At 34.6% G+C, this 14,427-nt stretch overlaps 1 protein-coding gene across 1 annotated transcript in view; it reads left to right on the top strand.

Moving 5' to 3' along the window:
- The window catches only part of NOX3 (NADPH oxidase 3), a 109,146-nt gene extending 95,598 nt beyond the window's left edge, over positions 1-13,548 (top strand). Inside the window, exons 11-12 of the mRNA XM_051997994.1 lie at positions 8,851-8,972; positions 13,187-13,548. Coding sequence (XP_051853954.1) covers positions 8,851-8,972; positions 13,187-13,285 — 221 coding nt within the window. The 3' untranslated portion in view covers positions 13,286-13,548. The remainder of the gene's footprint in view (positions 1-8,850; positions 8,973-13,186) is intronic.
- The last annotated feature ends 879 nt before the right edge of the window (positions 13,549-14,427 follow it).

Below are 14,427 nucleotides of genomic sequence, written 5' to 3'. Positions count from 1 at the left end.
GTAATGCCTTGAGCTCTTCTAGATGATTGGGAATTGGTGATTTCTTTTGCAATCTTCCCAGGTACTAGATGTCAATGCTGTAATTTCTTGGTTCATCCTTTCTTTTTCCTTTTTTAAAAGAAAGCCACACTTGTTTGATAAGCCTCAGGGATTTATTCTATGTCATATATTCCCCTAAAAATAATGACTAGGGGCTCAGAAGTAATATTTGTTCATTCCTTTAAGGAGTGAGCCAATAAGGTATGTTATCAAAATATGTGGATTTGAATACAAACAGGTCTTGAAAAGATTCATGTATGGAAATACAACTATATATTTCCCCTTTTCCATTTGACTCTCCATCCACTATTCACAATTGAAAATTACTGGTCACAATTTGCATTTGATCTTTCAATAGAGAGAAACTAAGATGTTAAAAGCCTCTCCTTTTTCACTATTTCATTGCTATCTTCTCTTCCCTTTTTATTCAGAAGCATTTTTTTTCTTTCAGTGCTATTGAACTTGTCCACTTATAAATATGGATAATTGTTTTATTTTGTCTTGTTTTTACTACTTTCTTTGTCTTTCTAATTTGCAGTTTATTTCTGTTTGACATTTGTAATATATTCCATATATTACTAATGTTAGGACCACCAGAATATGGCCTAGCCAAATCCAAGTCATGTTGCCTGCACTTTAGATTCCTCTCAGATTCCTGCCCCTGAAATTCCAAACCCAGCACAATTCTTCCTAACTCTCTCCAAACTAGGACATCCTCACACCCTCCATTTCTTGCTCCTATATATGTGATTTATGTTGTCTTCCCCTATTGGAATATAAGTTCCTTTGAAGGCAGGGTCTATCATTGTAGCCTATATTTATATCCCCAATTTTTAGCATAATGTCTGACACATAATAGACTGCGAATAAATATTTTGTCTTTCCTTCCTTCCTTTGTTCCTTCTTCCTTGTCTGCCTTTGTTCTTTCCTTCCTTTCTTCTTTCATTCATGTAAAATCTTATATAACCAATATGTTTAAGTAACTAGTTCTCTTGTGTCTCAATAATACTACCATCTTGTCTTTGAGGATAAAACAACTATTTTCTCTAAAGAGTCAGTGTTACCTCATTAAATTAATTTCCATTGAAATACTTACTAAAGTACTAAACTCAACAAAGATTGTTCCTTTTCTTTATTTTTCTTAATGACTTTTCTTCTCTTTTCCCGTAAGGTCTAGTTTTTGCTTTTGTTTTTGATATTGTGATCACATTTCTCAAGGTACCTATTTACTTTTTACATTTCAAGCTAGTTCTTTCTTCTTAACAAGAAATAAATCAACAACAGTATCTGCCCTGAGTAATTCTTTTACTTTGTACATTAGCAAACAAAGCACTGAATTGCTGATATATATTTGAGTAGTACCAGGCAAGTATAACACAATCTCTACCTGCTCCTATTGAACCAGAAAAACTGAATATGGATACAGCAAAGACTATGTTAATCTGTCACTCAAAGATCAAGCCAAGCTCAAAAAGTCTCCCAAGAAAGTTATTTCCAGGTGATTAATTTGTTTGAACATAAAAAACCCATGTCCTATTTCTGAAGATGCCATATGATGACCACAGTAAAGTAAAGGAAAACAACATTGAAAGACTTAGCAGATTTTAGTTCCCAAGTTAAAAAAAAAAAAAAAAGACTTAGCAGAGTCAAGATGGCAGAGTAAAGGCAGGGATCCAAATTCCTTTAAATAATGACTCTAAACAAATTTTAGAACATCAGAACACACAAAGCACTGGAATGGAACATTTTTCTTTTCTTTTTTTTTTTTAATTTTATTTTATTTAATAATAACTTTGTATTGACAGAATCCATGCCAGGGTAATTTTTTACAACATTATCCCTTGCACTCGCTTATGTTTCGTTTTTTCCCCTCCCTCCCTCCACCCCCCCCCAAGATGGCAAGCAGTCCTATATATGTTAAATATGTTGCAGTATATCCTAGATATAATACATATTTGCAGAACCAAACAGTTCTCCTGTTGTACAGGGAGAATTGGATTCATAAGGTAAAAATAACTCGGGAAGAAAATCAAAAATGCAAATAGTTCACATTCGTTTCCCAGTGTTCCTTCTTTGGGTGTAGCTCTTTCTGTCCATCATTTATCCATTGAAACTCAGTTAGGTCTCTTTGTCATAGAAATCCACTTCCATCAGAATACATCCTCATACAATATCGTTGTCGAAGTGTATAATGATCTCCTGGTTCTGCTCATCTCACTTAGCATCAGTCCATGTAGGTCTCTCCAAGCCTCTCTGTATTCATCCTGTTGGTCATTTCTTACAGAACAATAATATTCCATAACATTCATATACCACAATTTACCCAGCCATTCTCCAATTGATGGACATCCATTCATTTTCCAGTTTCTAGCAACTACAAACAGGGCTGCTACCAACATTTTGGCACATACAGGTCCCTTTCCTTTTTTAGTATCTCTTTGGGGTATAAGCCCAATAGAAACACTGCTGGATCAAAGGGTATGCACAGTTTGATAACTTTTTGGGCATAATTCCAGATTGCTCTCCAGAATGGTTGGATTCGTTCACAACTCCACCAACAATGCATCAGTGTCCCCGTTTTCCCGCATCCCCTCCAACATTCATCATTATTTTTTCCTGTCATCTTAGCCAATCTGACAGGTGTGTAGCAGTATCTCAGAGTTGTCTTAATTTGCATTTCTCTGATCAATAATGATTTGGAACACTCTTTCATGTGAGTGGTAATAGTTTCAATTTCATCATCTGAAAATTGTCTGTTCATATCCTTTGACCGGAATGGAACATTTTTCAAAGAAAATTTAGGTTAGCAGTAAAGGTCTGTGGCACAAAATGGTACTCCAACATACAATTCTGACACAGGTTACACAAGTGCAGCTCTAACCCCAGCACCAGCATCAGCAAAGCAGGATGGGTATTGAGCCTTTGAATTAGAAGCTATACTGAGAGTTTCTAGACCTCTCAGCCCAGAGACACCTAAGATGACTTGGAAGGTCAGCAGGAAAAATCTGTGAATAGAGTGAGGGCCTCGGGAAACCAGCAAATTAGTAGGCATGGCAGTGGTGGTTACAGCAGCTTCTGGAGGCCTCAACTCACAGGAAGTCTCTTTCTTTACCAGTACTGAGAAATAACTCTTGCTTTAGCACACTAAAACTTACAGCCACAGTGGAATGAGGACATTCCTCACAGTTCCAGGGAGAAGGATCTCTGAAAACAACTTGGGATATTGTACCCTCCATCTCGGAAATGGAGCCCCACTTTAACAAAGAGTTAAAAGCCAAGTAATAGGCTAGGGAAATGAGCAGACAACAGAAAAAGATTCTGACCATAGAAATTAACTTCAATAACAAGGAAGATTAAAACACACACTAAGAAGATAGCAAAGTCAAATAAATGGAGAAAATACAGGTAGCAATCATAATTGGGAAAAGAATTTTAAAGAAAGTTTCTCTGAAGAAAGCCTCATTTCTTAAATTTATTTTTTTTTAATTAGAGCTATTGTCCAATTGATATGAACTATACCTAAAAGGCTGTAAAATCATGTATATCCTTTGACCTAATAATACCACTACTAAGTGTGAATCACAAAAAAGATTTTTTTTAAAAAAGAAAAGGACCTATTTATACAAAAATATAGCAATTCTCTTCTCAGAGAAAACAATTGGCAATTGGGGGGATGCCCATCAATTAGGGGGTGGCTTAATAAATTGTGATTATATGATTATGATTGAATATTATTATACTGTGGGAAATGATGAAGAGGATGCTCTCAGAAAAACCTGGAAAGTCCTCCATGAATTCAAGCAAAGTGAAATGCATTGTGTACAAAATAACAAAAATGATACAGGATGAACAATTGTGAATGACTTTGCTATTCTCAGCAATATAGTGATCCATGAGTAACCTGAAGCGTTTATGATAAAAAAAATCTGACCATATCCAGAAAAGGAACTGATTGTGTCTGAATACAGATTAAAACATACTCTTTTATTTTTTAAGTTTTTCTTGTGGGTGTTTTTGAGGGAAGGGGAGATCTATATTTTCTTTCACAACACAATTCATGGAAATGTCTTGCATAACTTCACATGTGTCTTCTTAAAGAGATGTGGGGTGGGCAGGAAGGGAGAAAGTCTGGAGCTCAAAATTTTAAAAATAAATGTAAAAAAAATGTTTTACATGTACCTGAGAAGAGAAAAAAAATAGATAATAAAAAAAAAGAAAAGAAAAAACTACAAGATCTTAATCAACACAATGATCAGTCATTATTTCAGAAGACAGATAATAAAAGCATTCCTCCTTATTCTTGTCAGAGAGATGATAAACTGTTGGCACAGAATGAGACATATATTTTCAAGCATAAGCAAATTTTAACTAATTTGTTACAAAGGTGGGTTTCTTTTGGGAGATTAATTAGCAAATAGCATTACAGAAACAAAAACAAAGAAAAGAAAGAAAGGAGTTTCAATAGAAAATTTAAAATTTTATATTTTTATATTTTTATACATATAAATATAAATATTTTTATATTTAAAATAATATTCAAATTACAGTGACTACAATAATGTAAGCAGAAAAAAATGACCACACATATGCCCCCCAAAAAATTTGAAAGTAGATGCTGCAAAATTATAAATAATAATAAGCAGACAACTGAAAAAAACACTCCTACCTCATCCCTATGCAGAAGTGGGAGTTCCACAAATATTGCTCATTTCACATATTTTTAGACTTTTTCAATATAATGATGTTATGCTGATTTACTCCTCTTCTTTTTCTTTGTCCTTAAAAATATTATTTGTTATATGGGATTTTGCTCTCTGGGGTAGGGAAAAGTATTAGGGAAAACTGTGGTGATGTTAAAAATGACATCAATAAGAACTTATTGACAAAAAAATAAAGTTAAAAATAAAATACACAGAATGAAAGAAAAAAATTCAGAAAGGCAAGAAAATAAGGCAATTTTGTTACTACTATGTGACATTCAATATATACTTTTTAAAATGAAGTGAATATAACAGAATTTAATGCTTTTATATATAATCATTTTTTATTCTTTTTACACATGTTGAAATATTATGCTTATAGATGACAGTTAAATTCTTTTTTTTTTATTTTTAATAGCTATTTATTTACAAGTTATATGTATGGGTAACTTTACAGAATTGACAATTGCCAAACCTTTTGTTCCAATTTTTTCCGTCCTTCCCCCCAACCCCTCCCCTAGATGGCAGGATGATCAATACATGTTAAATATGTTAAAGTATAAATTTAATACAAAATAAATATACATGTCCAAAATGTTATTTTACTGTACAAAAAGAATCAGACTCTGAAATATTGTACAATTAGCCTGTGAAAAAAATCAAAAATGCAAGGGGGAAAAAATATAGGGATTGGGAATTCTATGTAATGGTTCTTAGTTATCTCCCAGAGTTCTTTTGCTGGGTGTAGCTGGTTCAGTTCATTACTGCTCCATTGGAACTGATTTGGTTCATTTCATTGCTGAAGATGGCCAGGTCCATCAGAATTGATCATCATATAGTATTGTTGTTGAAGTATATAATAATCTCCGGGTCCTGCTCATTTCACTCAGCATCAGTTTGTGTAAGTCTTTCCAGGCCTTTCTGAAATCATCCTGTTGGTCATTTCTTATAGAACAATAATATTCCATAATATTCATATACCACAATTTATTCAGCCTTTCTCCAATTGATGGGCATCCACTCAGTTTCCAGTTTCTTGCCACTACAAAGAGGGCTGTCACAAACATTCTTGCACATTCTTCCTTCTTTAAGATCTCTTTGGGATAAAAGCCCAGTAGTAACACGATGACAGTTAAATTCTAAAAAAATTTGGGAGAAAGTTTTTTGTTTTGTTTTTCTTGTAAATAGTTGGCAAATACTAAATAGTTTTATAAATAGCAGAAAGAACATTGGACTTGTAATTCAAAACAACCTCTATTCAAATCCCACCTTCATTGCTAATTATATGACCATAGGAATGCATATGGGTTCTCTAAGGCCCCATTTCCACATCTGTTAAGCAGAAATTTTGCCTATAGTACCTAGTGCAAAAGGTGGTTGTAAGTATTAAAGGAGAAAATACACATAAAGTGTTGTATAATCTTAAAATGCTATATAAATGCCAGCTATTAGTATATGCGAAGTGGCTTTCTTCATCAGTAGAAGCATTGCCTATAAACAAAATCCCTGTTCTTTTGAAGTACTACTTTCTACTTATACCACTAGATCTTTCCTGACCCATACCTATTTGGGAGAATTTACCAAACATATTCTTATCTCATCCTAGTATAGCTCTTAAATTGACTCCTCATTATTTCAACTATATTCTTATCACCTTCAACTTTATTTAGTTCAACTGTTTGCCTGTTTCCACACTTTTACAATGGTCTAAGTTGGTAGTCAATTTAATAAGTACATTTACATACACACACACACACACACACACACACACACACACACACATATATATATTATATTAAGATTAAGTGACTCACTCAAGACTATACCAATAATTAAGTACATTCCTGTTTGAATCTAAGTCTTTTGGCTCCAGAACTAATGATAGTTTCACTATACCAGTAGGCTGAGTTTAAATTCAATAGAAAAAGATCAAAACATTTTCAATAATTCCAACCTAGTGATTGCTGCAAAAGTATGTATGTGTGTATGCATGTATATACTTCTACGTGTATACATGTGTATATACATATTTGTGAATATCATGTGTGTGTGTGTAATCCAAATCACTCCAAATATGTGAAAACTTCCCCAGTACAATGGACAAATGAGAACAATTTGTTCTGACAACCATGAAGACGGCTGAAGTAGGCCCTATGGCACACTTAAAGCTTGGTCAGACATCAAAGACCACAGTCATACATGGCATCCCAAACCATTACTAGTTTTCCTAATTTTTATCTTTCCACTGGACTTCCACGACTTTGGAAGAGAAAGTAAGACTGATGATTTTGCTTAACAGTGTCTCACTTAAATCCAATTCATGTGTGAGTTAAGACATCCCCCATAATGGCATTGATTCCCTTCAAAATAAAGAACAAACAACAATATGTATCATATATTTGTGTGTATATGACATGTGTGCATATGTGTAAGGTTAGCTAGAATGTATAACAATGTATAGTAATATAAATATCACTATAAATAAAACAGAGAGAAACAGAGAGGTTTTATTAATTTTATTAAGGAGAAAATATCCAAATTTAGCCCCTAGATTATCCTAGAATAAGAATAATAAGAATTTAAGAATAAGAATTCAAATGATAGTAGTATAAGAATCAAGGAGCAGACAGGAAAATGACTTCCAAGTGAGCATAGTCAATCTCAGACCCCATGAGGCCCCTCTTATACTTGGAATCTACTCCCTCCTAATTTATGGTTCTTAAAATTCCTGGCATCCTTCAAGGATCACTTTATATTCTATCTACTTTAGGAAGCTTGTCCTAAAGTCCCATAGTTTTTAGTATTGTCTTTATTCTCAGATTAGCATCTGCATATTTATCTGTTTACAGGTTGTCTCTCCAAGTTGAATGTCAAGAATGATTTTTTCATTGCATGTATCCCTAGCACCTAGCAGAGTTCCCCATACATAATAGAGAAATGAGAAATATTTGTTCAATTGGATTGGGAAAGAGGAGAGAGAATTTAGCTGGCAAGAAATGTAAAGACTTTCCAAAACACACACACACACACATATATGCATGAATTTGTACATAGTTGTGTATATATATACATATATATGTATGTATGTATGTGTGCATTAGTTTATTAGTTATTCAAAAATGTAAGGATTTCAGCAAAATGCTCTTCTACAAAGCAACTCCATCTAGGATCATTTAAAACATTTTAACCTTTGATATCACAGAATCACAGATCCAGAGCTGAAAGGGTCCTTTAGAGACTTTGTAATTCAAATCCCTCAGTTTACAAATGTCTTTATACCTACATAATCAAGTTAGCACGTGAGAAATTAAAGTTCCCTGCAGAGTTTCAAAACTCACCAGTTCAGGGTTTCTGGATTCTAAGACATGTAGATTTAATTATAGAGAAACTCTTTCCCCCCAAAAAAACCACTCAGAAATTCTTACTCAGGCTGTGTTTGGGAACCCCATCACCCCACACTAAATGGACAAAAACTTGATCTTTCTTAGATTTCCTAGAAGTATGGGGTTAAAGGGAGTTAAAAGTTCCTCCCCTCTGCCTAGACCCTATCAAAAAAAAAATTAGAAATTCCAAGCACCCAGGATTAAGACATTATGAATTTAAAAACGTTTCTCTGAGGGAGTGGGGGGGGAGTGCCAGGAAAATACAAAATCCCTAAGCAGCACAATCTGTGCTGTTCTGACCATCAGCTTCATCTGGAATGCATTTCTAATATAATCTAATATTATAAATTATAATTATTAAAATATTATAATTTATTATAGAATTTTATAAATATTATACATTAGAATAATAATTCTAATATAATCCATCCAGTTTCTGACCTTGTGACATTTGCTTGAGACCTTGACTCTTCTCTTTTTAAATGAGACTACTTCTATTTTCTAGCTCCTTCTCCATTTTCCCAGTTGCCTGCTGTTACACAACCCTTTTGCCCCAGTCCCTACCATTTATTGTTTAACTTTATGCAAACTGCTATGCAACTGGTACAGGAGAAGAGTTCCAAAATGAAGTTATGTTATTGTATTTTAGAACCATGCATCTTTGTTTTAATATTGCTTAAGCTTCTTTTTTTTCATTTTTTTTTTTTTTGGAAATGTCTACCTATCAGGAATGATTAATGTGATGCATAGAGGAAAGCAGCAGAGTGAGTGGAGAATTAGAGCCTGTGCCAGTTCACCTAGAGGCATTTATCTTTTATTTTTTCCCCTGGTGCCTGTGCTGAGCCTGAGGGTAAGCTGACACTTTTTTAAAAAAAATGAATTAAGCTTTATTTTCTCTGTGCATGTGTGTGTGTGTGTGTGTGCATATGTGTGGTGAGAACCTTGAAGGGAATGAAGAATGTGTGGCGCCTCCAATACCAGCTGCCATTGCATGAAAGAGAGAGGTGACAATTTCCTGTAGATTCAGAATGATTGTTTTAATGGGGCTGGATTGGAGGTAACAAGCACAAAGATATTGCACTGCCAGGAAAACAGGAGCTTTTCTCCCCTGGCCTCGTGCAACATGATGTAACATTTAGCTTCTGGCTTCTCATGGCATCTCTTGGCTGCTTTGATTTATTCTCACTTTTGCAAATCACTGTGGTATGCTACCAGAGATGCATTTAGAGTCCTTGTTATAGTTCATTGAGGAGCAGAGCTGTTATCACTACCAGAGGAAAATTTCACTTGTATCAGGGGTGAGTGACCTAGAAGAAAAGGGAGGAAATAAAAAAAAAAAAAAAAAGGAGCAGGAATATAGATGTTATGCTTGGATGGAATTGTATTTACCTTGATTGAAAACTCTTTTATTATGAACACAATTTGGATCCAAATGGAAAATAGAAATATTGGGCTCCCTGCTTTGCCGGGAGTGGCACTGAGCACACAGCAGCTGCAATAATGTAAGTGCATATGTAATGACTGTGTTATTGTGTTTATATATGAAAACATTATATGCAGTCAAAGGAAATGAAAAATATCTTCTTGCATTTGCCCAGTCAGCTCCTTTAGCAGAAAGTGCTCAGAGGCATGGAGAGTAGCAAGGGATAAACAGAATCTAAAATATAGTAGGAACTGTATCATCTTATCTTATTAGGGAACAATGTGGCAGTACCCCACCTGTAAAAGGGAAATTCAACTGGGCTCTGATACTTTCAGAATATTTACTATTGTATCAATTATTAAGAATCTCGTGATAAATAAGATTACATAATCAGCTACTCAGCCAACTACAGAACTCAGGTACTTTGTGCTAATGGCTTGGGAACAGGAGACAGCTAAGCAGTCCTCAGAGTGTTTATGATAAACTCTCTGTTCCATGCAAACTAGCCTGTTAGCACTTCCTTATGTACAACATTCCATCTCCCATCCTCTTGCTTCTGAACAGATTTTTCTACACATCTGAAATGTACACCCTCCTTACTTCTTTCATTGAATCCCTCTCTTGCTTTGAAGAACTACTCAGCTGCCACCTTCAATACAAGGCTTTTCCTGACCTTCCTTGTTATTGTCATTCTCTTCATTTTCAAATTGTTTTATATTACTTTGTAGATACTTTTTATTTACTTACTTGTGTACATATCACATCTCTATTAAGAACATAAGTCCTTTGAAGGCAACAACTATCTCATTTGTATCTTTGTATCATAAAATCTGAGTGTTGTGAGCTGGTCCTAATAGACCAGTACATTGGTAGGTTATCAGTAGGACAATGGAATAAGATGAGGTCTTAACAGGTAACAAAAGAGATTTACTTAGCCAATGCAGGATAGGTGTTGAGGACACTTTATGCTGGTTTAATGAAGGGAAATAATAATTTCCTAAAATATCTTCCTTAGAAAATATATTGTCTGTACCACACTTATTATTATACACATACATATTTTTTTTCCTGACAAGTTCAATCCTGAAGTATCAATTCATTCATTTCTCAAACTTTCAAGTCAGGAATGTAGTATGAATTACAAAATAAAATAAATAGAAGATGACAATATTTCTATCATAGTATTACAATAACCCAAGTATCCCTGCGCCAATTGGAGTTTTCACTTCTAATTCAATAAGACATCAAATGCTCTTTGAGAAGCTAGCTCCTTCAACATATTATATCCACATACAATGAAAGAAGGTACAGAGAAGCCGAAGGGGATAAGAACTATATAATTTTTTTTTATCTTTCTATTCTTTTACTTTTTTGTTGTTGTTAAGGTGGTGAAAATGAAAATCGGTGATTTTATCAGTGGGAGGTGAGGATGAGGAGGGGATTTGATATACCAAAACTCCCTACAGATTGGCAGATTGGCAACTCTTCTGTAATGTATTCGTAGCAATTTCTACTTAGAGGCAGATAGAGTGTAGGGCTGAAGTCAGGAAGACCTGAGTTCAAAATAGTCTAAGATAGTAGCTGTATAATCCTTGACAAATCACTTAATCTTAGTTTTCGCAACAGTAAAATGGGTTTGGTAATAATGGCACCTACTTTGTGAGGTTGTCATGTGGTCCAAATGAGAAAATATTTACAAAGTGCTTAGTACTTAGCATAGTGCCTGTCACATAATAGGTTCTCCCTTTCATGAAGCACAAAGGTTATATACTAGTATACATAAGAGACAGAACTGCAACTCAGGACTTCCTAACTTTGAGGCTGATTTTGCATGGGCTAAGTGCCTAATAAGAGTTAGTTATTAATAGTTGGTAATCTCTATTACCTATAGCTCAAATTGGCTGCAATATCTTTCTAATGACAACCTAACCTTAAAAAAGTAGCATAACAGGTATCACGAGGGAAACATAATCTAAAAGGAAGGTAGTCAATGGCTCTGAGATCAGAATAGAAGATGAAGGGAAGGAAGTAAGGGACAGATGCATGTATGTATAACCAAGGTAATTAATAAAATTCCCAGGATTTTTTTAAAAAAGAATTTAGTAAAAGTTAACAGAAAAGAGAGTCCAATTTCCCAGACATTATATTATTACCTGAATTCTCTTATATCTGCTTCCTGGTGCCATTTAAGCCTTGGGCATATGCTGTTTTGCATGGCTACCATCAAATCAACAAGTCTCATCCATATTAAGTATCCTCTACCGATGACAAAATGTTACACAAGAATAGCTGAATTTTTCCTTCCAATATTAGTAACTTTAAAAAAAGACTGTATCTGATATGGCTTTTAAGAAACATATATCCCTTTTTTCTAGGTATCAAATTTACAGAGGATAGCCTACTCCCAAAATAATTTAGGTTTTGTCTGGTAACCTTGAAGATAGCCTGCACTATTCCTGGAAGAGATGATAGGTAGAGTGGTATGTCACCTTTTATTCTCCCTTGGAGTACCTCTCTAGAACATCATTAATTTCAAGAAGCTTCAATTCCATTGTCAGGCTAATATGCGAGCAGAGTCAGAATCAATATAACTAGCATTATAAGACAGTCATTGAAGCCAAAACTAAAAACAAAACAAAAAGCCTGAAGACAAAATGGGCTGGAGAAAAGGAGTATTGACATGAGACATAGAAAGTGAGTTTTTTATCCCCTATATTCTACACTATCACACCAGTTGTTCACCTGTTGCTTTCCCAATTAGAATATGAACCTCTTCAGAGCAGGAATCTTTTTTGTATCCTTAGCACTTAGCACAGTGACTGACATAGAGTAAGTGCTCATTAGATTTTTTTTAATAAGTGAATGTACAAAACTCAAGGCTAGAAAGACAGGAAGAGATGAAAGAAACAAAAGAGATATAGTGAAGTTCATTTAGATTGTCTCATTTCTTCTTCCTGTTGCAGAAAGAGCCAATGACTAACCCTCTAAAAAGAAATCAACAGACCATGATCTAATCTAGCTGAATCCCAAACTAGAGCTTCTATAGGATAGTACAATGGGGGTCATGATCAGTTTAGAGTGAATGCTTCTATTCTGGCCAGAAACCTTAAGGATCTTCCCCTAACAGATTTTTTTCCTTTTTCTTTTCTTTCTTTCTTTTTTATTTTTTTCTTTCTTTTCTCTAGGCAAAAGAGGTCATTCTCTGTCTCATTTCTTACCTAGCCTTAATCACTAATTGGGCATTGCCTCAGTCAAACTGATACCTATTAACAACCTTAACTTGGAAAGGCCAAGTCTCCCTACATCCAGAACCCTCTCCAATTATCCTAATTTATTTCTTCCTTATGTCATGGTCCTTATCAAGAATGAAGGACAAGGAGCAGCTAGATAGCACAGTGAATAGAGCACCGAGAATTTAGGAGGACCTGAGTTCAAAGCCACATTTCTAGCTGTGTGACCCTGGGCAAGTCACTAAACACTAATTAACTCAAAACAAACAAACAACAATAACAGTAAAGAATGAAGGACAAACAATAATAACATCAAAAGCTTGAGACAGAACTTTCTCCAGACTTCCCCATGTCCCCAGGCTTCCAGAGAAATAAGTCTCATCTATGTTGTTTTTTCCTTTTCCTTTCTAGGTCCAAAGATTGGAGTCTCTGATCTGGACTAGGAGTATAAACCATGGGCATGAAGGAGTCCAGGAATCAGTACCAGGTGTTATAATATCTGCCAAATAGCCATATCTTAAAATCAAAGGCCCAAAAGTCTGGAATTCCAGTTCAGCAAAAGCCAGCAACAATGCCAAATTGGGATGTGAAGCTGTGGAACTAATGCAATGTAGAAAGTGAGCCTAAATTGTGAGCTTCATCCCTCACATCACTCTGTCTTCAGACACCAAATTGTAATAAGGGAAAATTTTGCCCCTAAGGAGAGAAAATGTTTGTTCTTTTTTTCCTTGTTATATCTTTGAAATAAAAATATCTCTGTTAAAAAAAAAAAAGATTGATATGAAGTGATTTAATGGATCTAGGGCTCAATTCCCTGAGGCCCTTAAAATGGAAGAAATAATGTCAGTTGAAACAATCCAATGACAAAGAAAAGAGACACTTATCCACCCTGGATGATACAGGAGATATTATAGTCCTGAGCCTGAAATAGTGGAACCAGAATCAACCAAAATCAGTGAGGTTAGGTCATAGTCTGTTGATTTCTTTTTAGAGGGCTAGTCATTGGCTCTGACTGCAATAGGAAGAAGAAATGGGCCGACCTAAGTGAACTTCCACTATATCTCTTTTGTTTCTTTCATCTTCTCCTGTCTTTCTAGCCTTGAGTTTTGTACATGTTAGAATAGTACTTCCTCACCCCTGGCAAGTATTGATAACAGGAAAATCCCACATCCTCATTCTAGACTTTACATCTATTACCGTGTTTATTTCATATTTACGTAGAATATTAAAGTTTATAAGGTGTTTTCCTCCCAACAATTCGATAATGTGCAGTAGTAGCAATATCCCTATTTTAAAGATAAGAAATGGACAAAGTTTAATCTAATTAAATGACAGATCCAGAGTTCTAACTCATTTGTCTTGGCTTCAACTGAAGTGCTCTTTCAACTGTAACACTGACTCCTGAGTGTGTTATAGTCTAGCATCATGGGTATTTGGTCTACATAGAAATATTCTGTTATGGAGGGGGAAAACTTCTTTTGAGTTTTCTTTTGGTTTTTCTCTGATTAATATTAAAAATTGTGTAGTCCAGCAGTGTGTTGATAAATGTTTGACAACCTAATCTCCAAAAAATTACACATTTTTAAGTTTAATAAACATTTTTAATATTTTCTCCATCAGTTTCTTAGATCTAGATAATCAACGAAACAATA

The sequence above is a fragment of the Antechinus flavipes genome, chromosome 4, assembly GCF_016432865.1.
Source record: "Antechinus flavipes isolate AdamAnt ecotype Samford, QLD, Australia chromosome 4, AdamAnt_v2, whole genome shotgun sequence".
Classification (NCBI taxonomy): domain Eukaryota; kingdom Metazoa; phylum Chordata; class Mammalia; order Dasyuromorphia; family Dasyuridae; genus Antechinus; species Antechinus flavipes.
The sequence above is the reverse complement of the archived record's forward strand: the minus strand, read 5'-3'. Positions and strand labels throughout refer to the sequence as shown.